Source organism: Stegodyphus dumicola, chromosome 7 (genome assembly GCF_044657685.1).
Source record: "Stegodyphus dumicola isolate Sdum_Otavi_A_Nest chromosome 7, ASM4465768v1".
In the NCBI taxonomy this organism is placed as follows: domain Eukaryota; kingdom Metazoa; phylum Arthropoda; class Arachnida; order Araneae; family Eresidae; genus Stegodyphus; species Stegodyphus dumicola.
This window is the reverse complement of record NC_140774.1, coordinates 164,025,957-164,047,952: the sequence shown is the minus strand read 5'-3', so window position 1 is coordinate 164,047,952 and position 21,996 is coordinate 164,025,957. Positions and strand designations below refer to the sequence as shown.

The following is a 21,996-nucleotide window of genomic DNA, read 5'->3' as shown; positions in this document are numbered from 1 at the left end:
TTTATTTTTCAATAAAAAGTTATATATAGCCTCAAATACTTTTTCTAATGAAACCTTAAAACTAGGTGCATCTTTTGCAATGACCTGCATTATAAATAAAAAAATAAAATGTGCTATGTAGCTTACAGAAAAAAGATAACCCAATTATCCTGTGGTCCTTAGTCCAGTTGTTTAAAATTCTAATGTGCTGCTTTTTCCTTTATATCTTAGCAGTTCTCGATGTAATATTTTTAGAAATTTGTAAATTAACTACTTAACAACAGTAACACTTACTTGTAAGTAGGTATGTCTGGTTCTCCACCATCCATGGAACGCAAGGTTAAGCAGCACTGCTGCAATTTGGATTTTGGATCATTCCAGTCTTGGTTCATGATAAAGTCCTGCAAAACGTATAATTAAACATTAACTTGAAAATATACAACAATATTTAACTGAATATTTTTTTGGAAAAGGTCTGTGTGTGATTCGAAAGGAATTGAAAAAAGAGGAATGATAAAAATAATCCATATTCATTCATAAAATAAAAATCCAGATCAGGTAGATTCTGAATAAAACTCTATTGCCTTCAACGATGATCAGACACAGATCCCTCTAATTCAAGAGCTATGGTTACTTTTTTGCCAAAATTTAAATTTTACACTGGCCCGCTCATCTTTAAATCTGGCTTTTAAGAGAACTTCTGGTTTGCTGGTATTTTAACCCCTTAGTCATCATACCCGTCTCTCATACAGGTAGCCAATTCGAATAAATTTTGTCACACCTGTAATCACATACGGCCTATGCTTGTGAAATAAAAAGCCATGGGAATTCCAATTTCTATTGTGTCCATATCAATTTTATTTACACAGTTGTTTCGCAGATGGCAACACAGTACTTGCAATTTGATTATACAGCAGTAGTATGTAGATTTAGAATATTTTTCCTGTAAGAATAATTTTTTGAAAAGATTCAATTTCAATGCTTATCATGTTTTCACATTTAATATTTGTAAAAATAGTTGCTGAAATGAACAAAGGGATTTAATTTTTGAAGAATCAGGAAGTGGTTTAGAAGGTATGTTTATTTCAGGTGTAGAAGAGAATGGAAACTTATATAACCGATACTGTAGAACAATGATTCTCATGATCCAGAAAATCATTTTAACCCAAAACTCTACAATACTTTATCTCTCTATGACCAGATTGTTGGTGGGCAGGGGGGGGGGAATTACCTTCAGCATTGAAAAATAAAGCTAAAATCTGGTGACGTTTTAGACGTGGAAAAATCTTTGCTCTGAAATGGAAGGACAAAAATGGAAACAACAATGCTATCATCATTTTATGACACTAAAACTGTTGGAATAAAACCAAAGGTCATAATTCACTAAAACAAAACAATAGGAGCATGGATCTTGTAGATCCAGAGCTATAGCTAGGGTTTTCAACGCCCGGGGACAACTGATGGTTTTGCACCTCTTCCTTTTTGCCAAGAATGCAAAATTTCATGATGGACATTTCTATCTAAAATATCATAACATCAGTTCGGCAGCCTCTGGTTGCCACACTCAGGGACTGTTGTCCCTCCTTGCTCCCTCCAGCTATGCTACTGTGCAGATCAGCAGTACCTTTCTAGTTACCAAGGAGCAAGAAACTGAGGGAAAACTATTGTTAAACATATTCTTTCACTTTTTAGAGCAAGCTATTTTCCATGCTTTTCAAGTTTATAATGAGAAGATAGGAAAAAAATATCACACTTAAAGTTTAGGTCAGATTTAATTGATGAAATAATTGAAAAATACTAAACTATTACGCATTTTGTACATAGTAGATAATTTAAGTAAAATTATACTTTTTTTTCCTTTTTTTTTGTGTGTGTGTGTTTGTGTGTGTGTGTGTGTGTGTGTATGATGTAACATAAAATCTAAAGAACCAGAGCTGTGCAGGAAAAGTAAGAATACAGGGGCAAGTCTATTTTACATTGAGTAAATGGTTACCTCGCTAAATTGGCAAGATATTGCTAAGCTGGCGATTTATAAACATCTATTAAAAAAATCGAAGATTTTTGAACAAATTTTGTAAAACTGTGTGGCAAATAAGGGATTAAATGCTCTCATGCCACAAAGACATTATAGGCTAACAACATGCATGTCTTCTTTGGGTTTTGAGCTTGGGGCTAATGTGATGACAACTAGCACTACTAACCACCAATCATCAGGCTAGCTAATGAAGAAAATTAAAAAATTAACGATAGAGTTATTCTGTCATACACTGGTGAATTCTTTCACCTTTTTGCTTGTAGATAAATAAGGTTGCAAGTATGTTATTGAATTTTTAGGAGCTTAAATTCTGAAATGTCATTTTGGATAAGATCTTTTATATGCAGCAAACATCATATATTTTTAAATTTATGGAGCAAAGGATAAAATTATAATAACTTAATAATTGCATTATTAATTAATGACTTGATTATTTATCTGATGTTCATAAAGTGCACCAGGATTATCTTAAATATAAAAAATAATTGTTTGACTAACTGCATAACATACTAACATTTGTTTCCACAGCTATGCTCACATACATAGATTCAATTCTGGTTTTATTTATCTTTTTTTCAAAATGGTTTATCCTGATGGAACTTAACACAGTGAAGATTGTTTGGGTAAAGAGATGGAATTTCTTCTTTAAAAATAGGTGTTAAAACATATTTCTGATAGAAACCTGAATTAATTTTGATTTTTTTTTTTTTTTTCTTTTTTTTTTCTAGTTTTCTTATTTTAAGTTTTCCGTTAAAAGAGAACCCAGTAATAACCATAAAACCTTTAGAAAAACTTTCCTTGTTTTCTCTGAACCAACATATTAAGTCTTTTTTTGCCCTTTTTTAAGTAGTAAACTGATCTTTTTCTTTTGCAATCAGATAAGTATATCAAAGCCTCCTCAATTGTAACTATATATTTCTATTTTTCACCTGCCAAATAATTTTCATACAGCAATCTGCACATGATAAAATGATCTGATAAACATGTCTCAGCTTCTTCAATATTGCTTTAGGCGATGAACATTAAATTTTTTTTTGTTTGATTAGTTTTAAAACAGATTTTAGAATTTTGTTCACAGTTTCTACAGAGATATTTAAAGACTTTGCAAAAGATCTTTTGGGGGTCTATATTTTCCTTTAAAACACAAGATGCGACTTAACCTTAATCAAACTAACAAAGATGACACCAAAGTAGATTATCTTGACCTACAAACTTTATAATCTCAACAATATTACTTTATTTGTTAAAAGAAGACTTTAATTTCAATGCAATTAAACTAATTAATTGGAAATTTAGTATCTCCAGAAAAATTATTGCTAATACTATAATTAATCAAGCAAAATGAATAAAAAATGTTTGTAATAACAGCAATGATTTTACAAAAGTGCTTAGTTTATTAATTAAAATACATAAAGATAACACAATTCCATACAATTTCATAAAAAAAAGCTACCTAAAAAGGGAATAGTCAATCTAAAAATTATTTTAATCATTTGCCAAATATTCCTAAAATATTATGGCAGTATAGTTTGGATATTCTATTCTTGTCAAAAATTTAACACTTGTTTTACCTTGTCAAAAATTTAACACTGTTTTTAAATTAGATTACACTGTCTAACAGTTATCTATCTCTTTTCTTAACAAAATTGGCCCACTTCAGCCTCAAAGTTCCGGCTTTTAATGAAGCAAAATTTTCAACGGGATTTCAAAAATCTGCTTATTGTTAAAATCAAGGATACTTACGTACTGCCTGTGAAAACTGGCAAAGATCCTGCCAAATCTGCACCAACAATTCATGCACAGCTGCACTTCTATCTGCAACTCTTACAATAAAACAATTATCAGTTTCTCTGCACAATCCACAAAACAGCAGTTTCTGTGGAAGTATTCCACCTGCTTCACTTTTACGCTTTGTACAAGGCTTTCATTCATTTTTCTTATTTTGTTAGGGCATTTGATTTTACCAAAAAATTTGGAATGTTATGAGTAGAAACTTCCTGTGTGTTATTAACAAAAGGCAACTTATCAAGAATCAATCGGGGTTACATCAAACAAAAGCACAGATATCATGAATGTGTTGTGTTATCCTGCTTATCCAAATGATTGGCACTAAATCATACTGCTTGGCAACAGTTTCATACTATAAAGTACTACGTAACAATATATACGATAGGATAGTACATACGTACCAGTTCAAGTCATATAGAGAAAATGAGCCATGTTTGGACATTTTTCTTGACAAAATGAAGATCTTGAGAATTTTTTTTTCTAAATATGAAAAATGCATCTATATATATAAAAAGACAGTACACAGAATATGCATGTTTCTTAATATAATGTTACCACTAAAGAACTGCAAACTCTCCTTAAACAAAAACAAAACAAAGCCCAGATAGAAATTTCTGATGGAGAAAATGGAACACATAAAATGTCCAAGACTACTGCAACCATCAGTTTTATTTTTAAAGAATGGGAAGAGGTTTAAAGCCACAGTCAAGCAGCGATATTTTAATCATGCAGAGGTGACAAAAGAGGCAGATCTGTTCAATGACGATGCTTTCTTGTAATGACCATGTAGAAGATGAGGAAAAAGCCAACACTTTAGATAATTTCTTGAAACATTGATCTCTCCCAATAATTGAAAAGGAGAGTTGGAAGAATAGCAAGAATTGGATTGATTAGAGCTATTGGCTTCATAGAAAAAATGTCTTCATGAAGACTTCTCTAAGAGAAATGGGCTTGTGTACATGGCAGAAGAACATAGGGAGCTAAATTTTCAGTTCTAATGGAAACCTGATACTAAACTGAGAGATTATATAAGTAAAATAACAAACATAAATACTTTTTTACATCTAAAAAGTACTGCATTTTTTACAATGCTTTTGCAGTTTTGGATGAGGATCAGAAATAGATAAACAGAGTAGTAAAATTATTCTTACAGTAAATCATGGGAAACAGTATTCTGGATGACAAATGCCAATACAGAATAGATTTAGTTCATTATGCAAGGTACTCTTATATTAGCATTTGATGCAATATTATCAGTATTACAACACTTTGCCGAATATGATGCAACATTCACAACACTGACATAAACAAAGAAGCTAAAAATTTTTAATAAATACCTGTAATCTAGGAAAGAAACAAACTTCACAAAATTTTCTGCAATATCCCAGGTCTTTGTCAACATATAAAGCTCCAAGAAATGCTGTGAGGGAAGGGGAAATTTTATTGATAAATATACATCTATAATTAAGTCAATTATGCGTCTTCATTTATCCCATTCAATAAATTTAATATCTACACCAGTTTAACAAACTACAGAAACAGAACACTTTTATAGAAAATAATGAAATCATTTAACAACTGCCAGAGCAAATGGATGATAAATGCAGTGATAGTGAAATGTATTATAACACAACTGTCAAAATTTTTTAGAAGACTCCACTAAAATCACTTCTGATGCCAAAAAATAACCATCATTTATTACGCTGAAATGAATCTTGAATAAAAATATTCTGGTTTGAGAAATAGAAACTGTAAATCATTATAGCAGGCATAACAGCTATCAGATACTGCTTAAAGTTTGGATGGTTAATTCAAATAGTCATGAATGTTACTGATGTAGGGATATGTGACATCAAAGATACATGAAGTTATTAAAAGCTTAAAGAACAATTTACACTGCAGTGGAAAAATGTATGCCTTTTCAAATTTTTTTTTAAATATCTTCCTTACTTGAAATACATATTTTATATAACAATATAAAATTTTGTTTCTGAAATGAATTTTATTTTTATTTTTAACTAGTCATTTGTACAGCCAACCATCTAACATAGTTATTATAAAAATGAAGAAAATATATATTGATTTTAAGTTACACTTCATGAAAGTAGCAAATAATTAATAGTGAAAAGAGCTTGTTTATTGCTCTTAAATAGCTTAGTTTGCTGATGAATAACAGATAGATTAAATTTGAAAAAAATTAAACATCTTATGTTTTGCTAAATGGAATATGGAAGATAATTTTTCCCCCCCCCCCAAGAGAGTGGCAATGTATTTATTTTAAACTAGGTGTACCCGCCCGGCGTTGCCCGTGCATTTAGAAAATGCAGATAAGTGAATAGCGCAGGAATAGTAGTGTAGGACATGTAGACTGTCTCTCTCTCCCCCCCCACAAGCTACAAAAAAGAAATGAATTGTAATTAATCGATTTAATGTATCGTCAAAACAGCAAACTAACGCTAGAATAAAGAAATCAATTGTTACAATCGAACGTTATTTGAAAACAAATAATAATATCAGTGAGTCAAAAAAACCGTGATTAATTAATTATAAATAATTTTTTTAAAATTTTTCTAATTCAAAAATCGAAAATCGGGCTTCGAGGTCTGGTGGCCAGCCCCTTTGTGCTTCCGTATAAAAAATTCCAGGTCCCTGCGTGCGATAGATTTGGCTGGAGAGCTCGGTCAGACAGACAGACAGACACATTACACTTGCTTTTATTATTATAGATTACTGAGTTTGTTGATTCAATTTGAAAGACAGTGAATCTTATCTCATGCCCAGTGCAACATATTTCTTTTAACTGAGTTTCTTAATGAAAATTTCATTAAGTTTTCACAAAATATAAATTAAACAAAAAACAAATTAGAAATTCAAAAATCAGTCTTCGAAGCGCACATCTTTAGATGGAGCACTGTATGTGTCCAAAACTTAATGGCTCTAGGTGCCTGTTTTCCTACAATGCAAGAGACAGACGTATATGCAAGTCCCAGATCCGGACTTTTAAGAACTTTGGCTATTACAGATTTTGGAAATTTACAGACTTTAGATAATCCTTTTAAATTTATTAAAATGACATGTAGAAATTAACAAACTAAAATATGACTTAAATCACAAAAAAAAAAAAAAAAAAAAGTATTTATGACTTTAAAGGAATCAAAATTTACCAAAAAAAGCTCAACATTATTTTCAATGGAAGTCTTTTTAAGTTTTCTCTTTAATTTTATAGATAGACATAATGTTCTTGTATGATTAGAAAGTTCCATTGTTCAAGTTCGGCAACTGCAGTTTCGAAAATTCCTACTAAACTGTCAACTAAAATCTTTTCATTCTCAAAACTTTCTTTGCCACTTTTATCACTATCAGCAGGATATTTTCTGGATTTAAAACCATATTCCAGATTTCGCCATTCGCTAGTTTATTGCTGATTGGGGAACTGACGCCACAATGGAAAACTTCGGTTATATCAACTTCATTTATTGTTACTTCTCCACATTTCTTTATAAATTAAATTAAATGGAAAATTTTGTGTTCTACAGCATTCAAGATCTATGCCACAATAAGGTTGCTGTTTAGGCTTTTAATTTTGAAATCACACTTTCTTTAGCCTGTTTGGGGCAAGCTAAAGTCACTTAAGGCAAGTACCAAACACACTTGCTTTGCAGATACTACAACTCCAAAATTGTATTTTTGACCAAAACAATCTTTCTGACATAAGTGAAAATTCAAAAATTTTATTAGATAACTGTAATAAAAATAAACTGGAAAAAGAAAAAAGAAAAAAAAAAAGAAAAAAAAAGAAAAAAATTAAGTTGAATCAAATTACTTATGAAAGGGGTCAACTGTTACATTAATTTCTGAATCTAAATTTTCTCTCTTCCACTGTTATGTGAAAAAAAAATCCGATGTGTACACCACATGACTTCCTTGTACAGAATATTAAATTATATGCATTTTTTCTTGCATTTCATTTAAACTTATTGGAATTGAATTAAATCTACTTCATTGATAGCGCATAAACCACAAGAGAATAAATGCACTCTTTAAAATTCACTACATTTGTTTACCACAGCGATACTCAGCCACTAGGTTGACTTAACTTATTTCGTTCATACTGTAACTCAATATGCACAAAATTTATATCATTTGAAGACTTATCTAATCATTGCCACATGTTCTTTTCAGAATTAAGCAAACAAAACAAAAAAGGAACAGTTTTTCACAGACGATTCAGCATTTCTCATTCAATTAATTCAGTTCTCACTTCGTGACAAGGCAAAAATGCAGAAAAACTCAAAAAATCTATATTAAAAATTATGAAGTAAATCTTAAACACTTATTTCCTCGAAAAAATTAAAGAAAGGATTAAGCATGATTTAATTCGCAATAATAAATGAAGGCATTATATTTGTTGTGAAGCTTAGTCTCTCTAAATTGGCAACAAATCTACTATTTTGCTGTTTCAAATGTAAACAACAGGGTTGCCACTCAAACAGGAGAATGAAATTCCCTGACTTTTCCAGGTTTTCCAGGTGTGTTTCAAGAAAATTCCAGTCTATCCGCGTAATGTACTTTGGCTACGCTAAGAGGTAAATTAATTATGGTATTACTTGTATTGTGTAGAAAATTCACTTAATTATTCAATAAATCCCAGAGGACATTTATTCTTAATTATTCTTGGTATACTTTGTTTAATAATTTTGTTTACTTTTCCACTTAAAGAAACTTAATAAAATTTAAGATATATAAATTGGATAACAAATGTATGTTTTATTTAATTATTACTCATGATCATCACCAGTTCAACACGAGGCTAATCCGGTCCTTATAAATCACAACGCAATGCTAAATAGTTAGGTTAGATTTTAGGTAAATTTAATTTGTGTGAGGTATGTTCTTAAAAAGCACCTTAACACTTGAAAACACAAATATAATTATAATAGTTGTTGTTTTCTCCATTGAAGATTGAGATTAGAATCTTCCCAATCTGGAATAAAATAAGGCTATTTTTGCAGACATTCTGCAGCTAAACGAAAGAAAGAAATCTATTTTAATAAATTGAGGTATTTTATATTTATTTCGCAGCATACATAAGGAAAAAATATGTGCATTAAATTTCGTGATGGTATGTCATCATACTGCTAGAATTAATTTCAAGATTATGCCAGAGAAAATTTCCTGAAATTTGGAAATATTATTTACTAATAATAAATAAATTTAGAGGGAAGAAGCATCATTAAATTATACGAATAACATAAAAATAAAGATAATTACTTAAAAATTGAATTAGAATAATCAACGATATTTTAGCGAATATAGTTATATTACATGGTTAGCCTAGATGACAGATTACTATTTTTTTATTTTACTGCAAAATGGCAAGGTATTTATTAAAAAGAAAAAAAAAAAAAGTTTTAAAAGATTTTGCGGTAAAATTCTAGCACAGTCAAAAGTCGTTAATTCGGACACCCATAATCTGGAATGATCTATAATCCGGACCTCAAAGCTAAAAACTTTCTGCGCATGCGCCGCGGTGGCACATGCGCACAGGCGTTTTAGGCGTGTGCGTAAGATTTTGACTACTGCGCATATGCGTGTGCGCAAGTGCAGAATACGTTTTCGCCTGCGCGTTTAATGTATAACGGACGGTGTAAGCTAAAATTATCTAATTATCTATTTCAGTTAATGTTAATGATTGCGTTGTTCCTTAATCTTCGAATTGGATCCCGCTTATTATTTTTTGAAGACTGTAAGAGCAATTTTATAAAAGTAAACTTGAACTTTCGATTATGTCAAATAGAATTTCCGATGCTGGAACTTCCAAAGGATCTACAAAACGAAAGTATGTTTCGATGTCCAACAAACAAAAAGTGGAATTGCTGCAAAAAATGGATAAAGACATGAAGAATGTGGCAGAGAGGTTAGTGAAAAACGAAAAAATTTCGTTTGACAAGTTAGTCGGTATTCTCGGCACAGCAATTATAGGACTTGGTAACTGAACAAGAAATTATGTCTGTTTATTTATAGAATTAAAGAGAAAGTATTATCACATAAAATGAAGCAACTTAAACAACTTACATTGAAAGAAATGTTTAATAAAGTAAACAAATAAATATTAAGCTTTTTTTTTTTTTTCGTGTGTGTGTAAATTTTGATACCCTTTAGATCATAATTGTTCTTTATTTCATAAATTACGGTTTCATATTTTTAATTTTAGAATTTCTGCATGCCATCTTACGAGATTTAAACTGATGATCTATAATCCGGAAAAATCGATAATCCGGACTCGCCGAAGTCCCGACGAGTCCGGATTAACGACTTTTGACTGTATACGGTAAGGCTTTGGCACGATTTTGAAAATTGTCGCCAAGACCAAAATGACCCGTTTACTGCGCATCATGTCACCAAATCCCATTGTACCATACATGGAGATTATTCTAACCAAAGAACGTCTATGCAAAGAATCTCTAATTCTTTGGTCTATGTAAAGAAGAAAAGGTTCCATACAAGTAAAATGCTATTACGCCGCTAGAATGTGGAGGGAAAATATGCCAAGGGATTTGGCGACGGAACCTGGCGGCCAGAATTTCCCTTTCCGCGATGTGTACCGGAAATTGAGAAATGTGTTAAGAAGAAACGTTCTTTGACAAAAAGAAAGCTACGAAAATCCGTTTTTAAATTATTGCGAAAAATCCAAGAAGAAAGGTTTTATCAAAGGACGTTTCTTCTTAGATTTTTCGCAATAATTTTAAAAATGGATTTTCGTAGTTTTTTTCCCCCCCTGAAAATTACTAACCCATGAATTAATTTACTTGCGCCAAAAAATATTTTCTTTTCCTTTAGAATTTAACCACTTGCGCTAAATCTAAACTTCATGGTTGCGGTGCCGTGCGCTACAATATAGCAAGCGGTAAAGTGTCTCATTTACGCCGCTCCGCGTCTGCGAATGCAATCCAGAGCTGTAACTCGAGAAATAAACAATCTCGTTGTTAGGCGACGTGTGCACCATGTTATTTTCATTTTTGCGATAAATGCTTATCGATGTGGTGTTCACGTCGCTCGCAGTTTGAGACAAAAACATCTCGACGTGCGTGGCACGTCTTTTTAGCGTAAGTGGTTAAAGAAATTTTAAAAGATATTCATTTAATGAACTCTTGATAACATGACCTTCGAACTTCGACACTGGTTTCGAGCTTTGGCAGCAGATATATCATGCATGCACAGCTGTTTCCCTATATGATGGAACGGAGCCACGTCTGTTGCAGAGAGGTTTTCCTTCTTTACAATACATATTCTTTGATTCTAACCTACATGGTACCGTATACTAAGATTAAACCCATTTTGTTTTATACGAGAACAGGTACTTTCTTTAGTTCATGCACTGCACATGCGATTCTCGAGAATACTGGAAACCAAAAGTTGCGGGAAACTTGCTTTGCCTTTCTAAAAGACAATCAAATTGGAGCTTCGAAAATTGGCTCTATGCCAGCTGCCCGAATGACACTCGCGTGATACGCAATTCGCCAAAAAAGTTCTCTTCCGACGTCGGCGCAAAAATCGCTTTTTTTGGCGGGATCGTTGTATGAACTTCCCTGACTTTTCCAGATTTTGACAAAAATACTTAAATTCCCTGACTTTTCCCTGAATTTTTTGGTCAATTTTCGAATTCCCTGACTTTTCCCAGTTCTCCCGGTTTTCCAGGTAGCGTGGCAACACTGAAACAAACATGTCCGCCATGTTATTTAAAACTTAGGCTTAACCGCACTTACAGCTTTTAAATTGTTGATAATTCTACAAATATTGTTTGCAGATTTCCTAAGGGCATAAAAACCTTAACCGGAAGATAAGAACAACATAAATCAGTCAATTTAAAGCAAAAAATGCACAATTTACAAACATATAAGAGTAAAAAACTGAGATCACTGAGCCGGGTAACAGAGTGGATATACAGGGTGTTTCATCGATCATGGAACAAACTTGGAGGGGTAGTGGAGCATACTAAAACATGCATTTTTTGTATAGGAATGTAGGGTCTTAAGTGACGAGTTAAGGCAGGAATGCAAAAAAACAATTCGAGAGGAAAATGTGTTTATGTACAAAATCAACGCAAAGTGCTTCTTTGCAGCAATACAGTATTCACAAAAAATGTTCAAAAAAGGGGTTCATCAGTCTCTGTGTGAAAATGGGTCATTTGAAGCCACCTTTGACACTTGGAGTTGAAGAAGAAGTGCACAACAACCTCGCATTGAAGAATCCATCTTCAACATTGTGCATGAATCACCTCAGACAAGTACAAGAGCTATTGCACATCGTCTGCAGCCGAGTCATTCCACCGTTTGGAGAGTATTGCATGAAAATGGTTTGCACCCATAGCATTTGCCACGGATGAGGCAACTTTCTCACAGGAGGGTATCTTCAATAGCCACAACATGCACGTGTGGGCAACTCATAAACCACACGGCACATGCCCACACGCATTCCAAACCCGTTTCTTTGTGAATGTGTGGGTGGGTATTGTTCACGACTACCTCATACCTCTTACCTGCACGTACCCAGGGATAAATAGAAAGGGCTAGTTCATTCGTTTGTTCAACTCCTCGCCGACGCGAGACTAAGGGGGGACTTAAGCGGCAGTAGTCTGACGTCACTGTAATGCAGCTGTCCTGCGTTTGAAACTGTAGTTTCATTCAGCTGCGAGACGATTTTCTAGAGGTTACATATCTCAAATTAATTTTAATCACATATATTTGTTTTCTAATAATTTAAATATTTAAAATAATTTTTATACATATAATTTTAGACAGTTTTTATTTTAAATTCTATATTGTATTGTTTATCTAATATGGCTTTTTGCGCTGTAGTAACGCGCCGTAGCACTTATAGAAGTACAAAAGGATGAGATATTTTATTTCATGGGACCAAAGGATCCAAATGAGAATTTGCTTTTGACGAAAGAATGGATACATAAATGTCAAAGACAAGATTCTATTAATGCGAAGAGTGGAAAAATCTGCAGCGAACATTTTCTATGCAGTGTTTATGGAGATGATGTGAAAAATCGCTTGTTTGGATAGCCACAAAAAGAAACTGTTGAAATGGAATGCTGTGCCGAAAATAAATTATGATGACAATAATAAATCAAATGCTAATAGTTTTGAAATAAAACTCACAAATGAAAATGTAGATATTCCTGAATGACCTAAGTTTAAGGATAAACAAGAATGCATTGATAATTTGAAGAACAAAATAATATTCTTAGAAAATTGTATTAAAGTTTTGAAAAATAGAGAAAAGAAAATTTTTAGAATGCTTGTTCAGCGACAAAGGAGGTGGATGACATCTAGAAAGAAGTTGGTATCAGAAATTAAAATCTCAAATAGCGAAATTTCGAGGGGGGAGCACAATTTGGAAAAACGTCTAAAGCGTATTTTTATAAAGACGCAGATTAATGTATTGCTGAAAGAGAAGGAAAAAATCAGGTGGACTAGTGAAGATATTTCACGTTGCATTGTCATAAGAGCTCTGTCATTTTAAAGCTATGATTTTTGGAAAGAAAAAAACTGGAATTCCTTTTACCTAGTATTAGCAAATTAAAGAAATGGTACGTTAAGTTTAGGCATTATGGTTGATTTTAGTGTAGTCCAAGAATTCAAAGTGATGTTCTCTAAAAATGCATATAGATTGAAAACTCTGCTATGACTCTAAACTGGACCAAGTTTTGGTTCTTTTCAAAATGTGCAGTTTAATCAGAAGTTTCATTTCGCGCTCTACCTCAAATTACTGAGAAACCATGTTTTAGATAAAGGATTTGTTTTAGAAGACGGAACTGTTTTAAATTTTGATATTATTAAAGAGGTTTTAAATAGAGATTCAGAAGAAATCAAATTGTGTCACAAACTAAAACCAAATTATTTAATGGTCAAGGGAAACAATAGACAAAAAGTCGCTCCAGCGAAAACATTATTTTCAAGAACTATCGCAGAAGATATACTCCACCTTACAGGAAATAAAAAAGCATCTGACTTCTATGAGTTAATCAATAATATCTTCGGTATTATGAATAGTACCAAAATAGTACCAACAAGAATAACAAGTACTTTACAAACTAATTTTGTTAAGTATTTGTTAAAGTTATTCTTATTGTATCCTTTGTAATTAATTATTGATTCAATTTTGTGCTAGATTTGCATTCTAGATAAAATATAATAGTATAAAACATCAAAGTAGTTGGCATAAAAAGACCTGCCTCCTTTACTCACACTTTTGAAAAATTGAATAACTGTTTTAGGTACTGTGAGCTATTTTGTCAAAATTAAGGTAACAATCTTACATTTATTTAATTGTAATATAGATGTAAGTATAAATTACAAAATTATTTTTTAAATATTTATTATTATATTGAATTGGAAGAGAAATATGCTAATGTAAAACTTACAATTAGGCAAAAAATCAAATGTAGATTAGCAGAAATTTTGTCATATATGTTTAAAACTATGTCAATGTAAAGTTTTTTTTTTTTTTTTTTTTTTTTTTTTTTTTTTTTTTTTTTGTAAATTTAAATAGCTACTATTATAGTTATTTAGAAGCAGTATAAAAATTCTCTCAGTTAGCATGCAAGACAAAGAATGATTATAAATAAACATGCATTAAATAAAAACAAAACCTCCCCCCCCCCCGAAAAAAAAACTTTATGTTAAAAGTTAAAAGAGTAGCGCATTTTATCTATTATTTTAAAATTGAGTAAGCACTGTTAAATTTTTTAATGTTTCAGTGTAAAATGCATACAACAGTAGCATGGTCTCTTCCAAATTATAGCTATCTTTCACATACAGCTCATTTTAAACGCTTGTTCAAAAACGCTAATTTCTAAGCTGTGAATTGCATCTCCGTGCTCAGTGTCATCATGACTACGTCATCACTTCTCACTTTCTGCTTCAGGGGGGAAAGTTCTGAGCTAGCCCTTCTCTTTCAAGTCCTGGCACATACCTCTTACCTGCATGTACAAATGGCTTATATTCTCATATTTTTCTGCAAGAGGTGCAACCAGACTTTCTGCAGGATGTTCCTGCTGTCGTTCATGATCGCATGTGGTTCCAGCATGATGGTGCACCAGCCCAGGTGGATTGGCCATGGTGGACCTGTTTGATGGCCACTCCATTTGCCAGATTGATCCAGCTTGGATTTTTTTTATGGGGCCATCTGAACAGCATCATTTACGAGACTCCCGTTGACTCACTGGAGGACCTCGTTGCACAACTATCCATTACAGCTGCAAGCGTGCCCGAAATGCCTGTTGTTTTTCAAAATGTTCGTTAATCCCTTCTGCAACATTACCAAGCATGTATTACTGGTGGTCACAATTTTGGACATTTATTGTAAATACTGTATTGCTACAAAGAAGCACTTTCCACTGATTTTGTACATAAACACATTTTCTTCTCATGTTGTTTTTTTTTGCATTCCTGCCTTAACCCGTCACTTTAGACCCTACACTCCTATAAAAAAATGCATGTTTTAGTATGCTCCACCAACCCTCCAAGTGTGTCCCATGATCTATGAAACAACCCTGTATATAAATATATTTACATAAGTTTGATGTGGTCGATTGCAACCAAAATACGAAGAGCACGTCTATATGTTATGCAGTCCTATATATAGAGGTTCCAACGTTCTAAGGCTACTCATTTTTTAGTTATGCGAGATACATACATAAGTACAGACACCACGAAAAATTCTCTTCAGAATTCATTTTAAAGCAGTCTTATAACTTTTTTTGGAGGAAAAGAGTCTTTTATTCTGTCCTTACTTACAGATGTCACACAAAAACATCATTGACTTGCATTTGATAACAGTCAAAATGGATATTTTTGTTGAAATATGCTGCCTGAAACGTCTCGGGATTACAATACTTCCTTTTTACTTTCTTCACAATTAGCTACAGCCCACTTAGAATATTTATTTTACCATTTCTCTTAAGGTTTCACTTATTGTTTAGGTCAGACAGAAAAATATTAACTCCTCCACCACAACAATCACTCAAGGACTGAAAGTGGTTGCAACTAATGTCAATGAATGTACCGTCATTGATTCCCTAGTCAGCTTGTATCGAAAGAGGTACAACCATACCACTTTCAACTATCAATTAGTCAAGAGGAAAACATCTTTTATTACACACAGGCTTTTTAAATTCTCTCAGAGGTAGGTTCAAAAAACTTGTTGATCATGTAAAATTGTAATTTGCTCCTTGACAATATCTACAAAATTACATGATCATTCTATTTTTTGTAATATCCATTTTTAATAGTTTTTGTTTTTTCATTCTGTTCTTTACCTTCTAGGGCAGCGAATTTCTTAGAATTAGGAAATTATGCTTCCTTTTGGCTGAAACCAAGAAGAAAAAATGCATTTGCCAGCCAACAATTTCAAGTTCAAGAAATATATATATGTGACAGCATTAAAATTTAAGATACATAATTAAGCCACTTGATTTGATAAACAGCCAACAAATAACACTATTACAGTGGAAAGATAAAAAGGATATAAAGTAATATATTTTACCTTCTAATAAATCAGCTTTATCTTTTGGCTTGAGCTCTACTTTTGAATATGGATAAATTGCATATTCTACCATACCAAGATCAGCACACACTACTGCTTGTGTACGATTATTGACTAGTGAACTTCTTAACAGCTAGAGAATATAAATAATGTCAGAAAAGAGAATAACCAAAAATAATGTAAGACTATGCAATAAAAGTCATATAAATTTATAATTTTAATTGTTATAAACTATTACTGTAATTTGCAAATATTCGTATTAACCCTTTGCGTGCACTATATTATTTTTATAATTAACTAAAAACTCTAGAAATTGAATATGATGAGCCTAGAGACAAGTAATATATGAATTTTTTAAAAAAATCTACTCTTGTTCGTTGTTCTGTGGGTGGTGGTCGCACGGTGAAACCAGCATGCATCTGAGACATTAAAACTTACTGAGGTAGTAGGGGGCAGGGAACTTACTTTTTTCTGTGTGAGTTACCAATAAAGAACAAACTATACGAATTTAAAAAAAAAAAAAAAAATGTGTGTGTAAGAATTGCATTATATGTAAATTTTTTACATTATTTTACAAAGAATTTTACATAAAAAAAAATAAACATTTATGTAATTTTCCTATAGCAGTGAAAATATAAGTACCTACATAATAAGAATGTTTGGATAAATGGATAAAAAAACTCAGTAAAGTAAGGATTAAAAAACTGTCTCCCCCCCCCAAAGAACACTTTTTTGTGACACTGTTCATAGCATGTTTTGTCTTTTTGATACATGCATAGACCCACATTGCACATTTCGCATATGTATCGTGTTCTATGAGGTTTCTTCCTTGTGCTACAAAATGTACACTGCCTGGATCTTCTAAATTTCCCTGGTATATGTCCAGCGCTATTTAGCTTCTTTTCATCTGGCATATGAAATTTGTGGTTTTTTATGTTAATGGGAAGAGGGCTTGGTCTTTTTGACTTTGGTACGGATCATTCGTTTCCCATTCATATTTATTTGTATTTTGTTCCAAAATATTTAGAAAATATTTTTAATTTAAATAAAACTTTTACACGATTTATATTTTTTATTATAGCAAAGTATATTTACATTAAATTTAAACTACACCAAATAATTTATAAAATCACAATACTAGCTTGGAAAGCAAATGTATTGAGGTCAGAGAAAAATCTCTGGAAAAGACAGACCTTTTCACTGGGCAGGTGCATGTATTGTTTAGTAATAAAATAACTATGTGGTTTCAAAGCCCCTTATCTATATCCAAATAAAAATAAACATTCCTATTTGAAAAGCAAGTAAACGTCATTGTGAAGAGCAGTAGTTTCAAGCCGCGACCACCGAGCCTCTAGAGGATTGTGAGCATTACGACACAATGCTCTAGTGGTGCTGTGGTCGCGCCCTGAACCCACAAAGCAAATGCCATAAATATAGATAGGTTAGTTATTGCAATTTTTTATTGTTCATGATAGAAATCATGATGTGCAATGAACAATTTTTGAAATTTAAAGTTGTTTATATTAATAAAAGGAAGTTATTTTGTCTCATTGAAGACAATTTTTAAAAGACAGCTGATTTAAAGTATAAAGACTTAAAACATGTATGATTCTGCAGTCATTTTGTGTTATTTACAGGTAAAAGATCAGTAATCAATTGATTTTCACTCAAAAAGTTCAGAAAGAAGAGGAGAAAAAAATTTGAAAGTTGGTGGTTTCAGGGCGTGACTACCGCACGTCAAAGGGTTAGATAATCAACCAATAATTAACTAAATATTTAAACTGAAACAGACAAAAAAAAAAAAAAAAAAAAAACTCCTCATACTATACAATGGTTGGTTGATTAATTGTTTATTGCACAACGTGTAGAATATCTGCTTAAGATATGCCTTTGTAGAACTTTAAAACAGCATGTGGCTCGTATTCATGTTATGCTTGGAAAATGCAACAAAAGCTTTATGCAACCAGCCCATTCAGTCATACTGCCAATTTTGTGATAACAGAAATTTTAAAAATTTTGAGAAAAAGTCAGATCACAGTGTACAGTGAATATTATTTAGAAAAGTGACATATATTGAGTATTTTATGCTAACTGTTAGTCAGTCAGACAAATGAAATTAATTTTAACATAATTACTGTAATTTTTTTGCTTTTCCTAAAATGTGATTTGGAAACTGTGCTTTATATTATTTATTACTGTATTTAAGTTGGAAACTGAATTAAAAAAACTGCCAAATGACAGATAAAAGCATTTAAATTTGAAAATATAGCAAAGAGAAAAATGTTTTTATTTTTATGTTAATTTTCTAAAAAAATATAATTTTAATAACACTGTACACGCATTATTATATTTGTTTAAAAAATTGTCATCAAATTGACAAACAACTTAGTCGAAATGATCTTAAGACTAGTCAATTAAAAAAGGTCAGCAAATTTAGACATACATAACAAAAGAATTCATATTCTAAATAAGTTAAGAACTTATTTCGGCTGATCTTTAGAATATGGTAACTGGTAGTTTGGCGACATTTTAGAGGCGATAAAGGTTACTACCTAGGACTTTGGTAATAATGTGAGCAGTACTCAGTTCCGATTACGCATTATTTTGTGTGAGGGAAATGAGAGATCATGGGATATGTCATGTGATATTAATGGACGAATTACGGTTCTTTAATCAGAAAAGGGGGGAAACCGAGAAAAAATCTGGAAATTTTGTATTTGGCTTTATTCTGTGTTGTGTGAAACAGTGTTCGTTAATTTTTGGATCCCATGGCCCTAACTAAAGTGAATTCAAAATGGGTATTTAGTGGGATTGAAAGGGGTAGTAATAAGTGTTTCTTTAAGGTTGTGCGAGATAGAAGTAAAGATGTTTTATTAAGTTATTTATTTTACCCGGTACCTTGCTGTGAACTATAAGTATGATTTTAAAGATCCTGAAACAGAAATAAGAAAAGTTTATCGGACACATTATCAAGATTCTGAAGAAGAATAGGTAAGTTAGTATTTTTAATTATTTGAGGATATTATTTTTATGCATTGTTCTAAATGTAAGGTGGAAGTAAAGTAATTTGCGTAAACGTGCATGGAAATAATTTAAATATTTGACACTGAGTATTTGTAATGTTTGCGGTATGAATTAGTTAGTGACGTTTGTAATATAATAGATAATGTAGAGGTAAAAGTTTTTGGATATTTTATTTATTTTATACGGAAAAATGTTCATATTTGGAAAGGGTATATACTTTTTCGCGATCAGGTAATTTTATATATGTTCTTTTTACCGGGTTTAAAGATTCACAAAATTTTCATGCATTTTCGTGAAATTTTTCTAATTTATGAGAAAAAAGCAGTGTACATGGATATAGTGAAGAGTGTGCGCAATGCCATTTTTGTGCAATTCTGGGATGTTTTTTTAAGTAAAAATAAGTCGACGTGTACATGGTTTAGTGATATTTTAATTAAATGATAGTTATTTTGTGAATTTTATGTTTGTAGGAATTTGGTATACGTTTAAGTTGAAGTAAACGTGCATGGAAATAATTTAAATATTTGACACTAAGTATTTGTAATGCTTGCGGTATGAATTCGTTGGTGACGTGTATAATATAATAGATGATTTAGAGGTAAAAGTTTTTGGATATTTTATTTATTTTATACGTGGAAATGTTCATATTTGGAAAGGGTATAAACTTTTTCGCGATCAGGTAATTTCATATATGTTCTTTTTACCGTGTTTAAAGATTCAGAAAATTGTTATGCATTTTCGTGAAATTTTTCTAATTTATGAGAAAAAAGCAGTGTACATGATATAGTGAAGAGTATGCGCAATGCCATTTTTGTGTAATTCTGGGATTTTTTTTAAGTAAAAATAAGTCGACGTGTACATGGTTTATGTGTATGTGTTATTTTGAAAAACGCGTAAGGAGTGTGGTATTGTGCACTTTTTCCCAATTTTGCAGTGAATATTTGTCATGATTAAGCAGTTTTGTTAGATAAAATTTCTAGCATAAGTGTAATTCGGCTAGTAGATTGTTGGAAGAAGTGTTCAGTAGATAAAAAGAAAAGAAACATGTCTTTACTTCGTGAAGACAAAATGGCGGCGGGGAAAAAAAAAAAAAAAAAAAAGAGGGTTGCTTAAGGAGAGTTGGTCGCCAAAAAAAAAAAACGCCAAGTTACCATAATGTAAAGATCAACCCTTATTTTTACTGTAATAGTGAAGATGAACTGAAGTGGTAACCCAGATGTCTACTAAAAAGTATGTAATTTAAACACAAATTTGGCAATAAATCACTATATTTGGTAGGAAAAAAATTTGTTCCTTTACAAAAAATTACATAATTCATAAAATAATAACTAAATTTCACATGTAATGTCATAAAACTAACAGTTTTTTTAATGATTAAAAATTTGTAAAAGCTGGCAGGTATGCAGTTAATGGGAACAGATCTCATACAGAAATATGAATATTCTGTAGTTTCAACCACTTAACCATTAGTGAGTTTGCATTATGCACTGATGTATGACACTTAAAAAATATTATATAATAGTAACAAGTTGTAACTTTTCTTCTTTACTGTGTCATACAAGAATAAGAAAATATATTCTGTACCTAGTTCGCTAACAGACTGATAAAAATCTATAATGTATTTTTCATATTTCAGAGAGAAAAAAGGGGACTAATTTTAGAATAAAATTGAACTAGCAAAAAAGTTTACAAACAAATACCGACAATAATAATTTGCTCAATCTCCTCTTTTACTGATTGCTTATATAATACAGTCTCTGAAAAAAATGTCTATAGTCATGTGTAAATATCAAACTTAGTTTAAAAAAAGCTATGAAAACCTTAAAAAAAAAATTGTGTTTTCAATCTGAATAGCTAATTTTCAGTTTCACAGCAAAAGTTAATTTTAGTTGAATTTCTAATGACTATTATAACTCTAGATTTAGCTTTTTTATATCACAATAAATGCACTGTAAATTCTAATTTTAATGCTATAATGTATGTTTATTATTTTAATTTGCACATCAAACTTTTTAAGTATTTAACAGAATTTTTTTTAACCTTATTTATTTCACATGATATTTTTATTGTCTGCCATGTAACAAAGATTTGAATTTTATATTTTATAGAGAGCAATCGATAAGGAATAAATATGTTGAATTACTTCTAAATGTGCCTGAATCAGTAAAAAAATCAGCTGTACATTTTCTTAAATGTCATGCTAGGCATCTTGCTAACTAACATCTGCTATAATGCCTATGAATGTTATTTAATACATACAGTCAAAAGTCTTTAATCCGGACTGGTCGGGACTTCGGAGATTCCGAATTATCGGTTTTTCTGGATTATAGATCATCAGTTTAAATCTGGTAAGATGGCATGCAGAAATTCTAAAATTAAAATTATGAAACCGTAATTTATGAAATAAAGAGTAATTATGATCTAAAAGGTATCAAAATTTACAAAAAAAAAAAAAAAAAAAAAAAAAAAAAAAGCTTTATATTTATTTGTTTACTTTATTAAACATTTCTTTCAATGCACGCATGTGTAACGCATACACATAGTCAAAATTAAAAAATTGCAACTAGAAAACTATTTGATGCGTATTCGTGATATTTATAATGACGAGGAATTTG

General features: G+C 31.4%; 1 protein-coding gene across 5 annotated transcripts in view; it reads right to left on the bottom strand.

Annotated features, from left to right (window-relative positions):
• drosha (ribonuclease 3 drosha) overlaps positions 1-21,996 on the bottom strand; it is a 144,633-nt gene that overhangs the window by 6,491 nt on the left and 116,146 nt on the right. For all 5 annotated transcript variants that reach the window (XM_085821014.1, XM_085821018.1, XM_085821017.1 and 2 more), the window contains 3 exons: positions 16,358-16,490; positions 5,140-5,222; positions 274-380 (listed from right to left, as the gene is read on the bottom strand). In XM_085821014.1, coding sequence (XP_085677140.1) covers positions 274-380; positions 5,140-5,222; positions 16,358-16,490 — 323 coding nt within the window. The remainder of the gene's footprint in view (positions 1-273; positions 381-5,139; positions 5,223-16,357; positions 16,491-21,996) is intronic.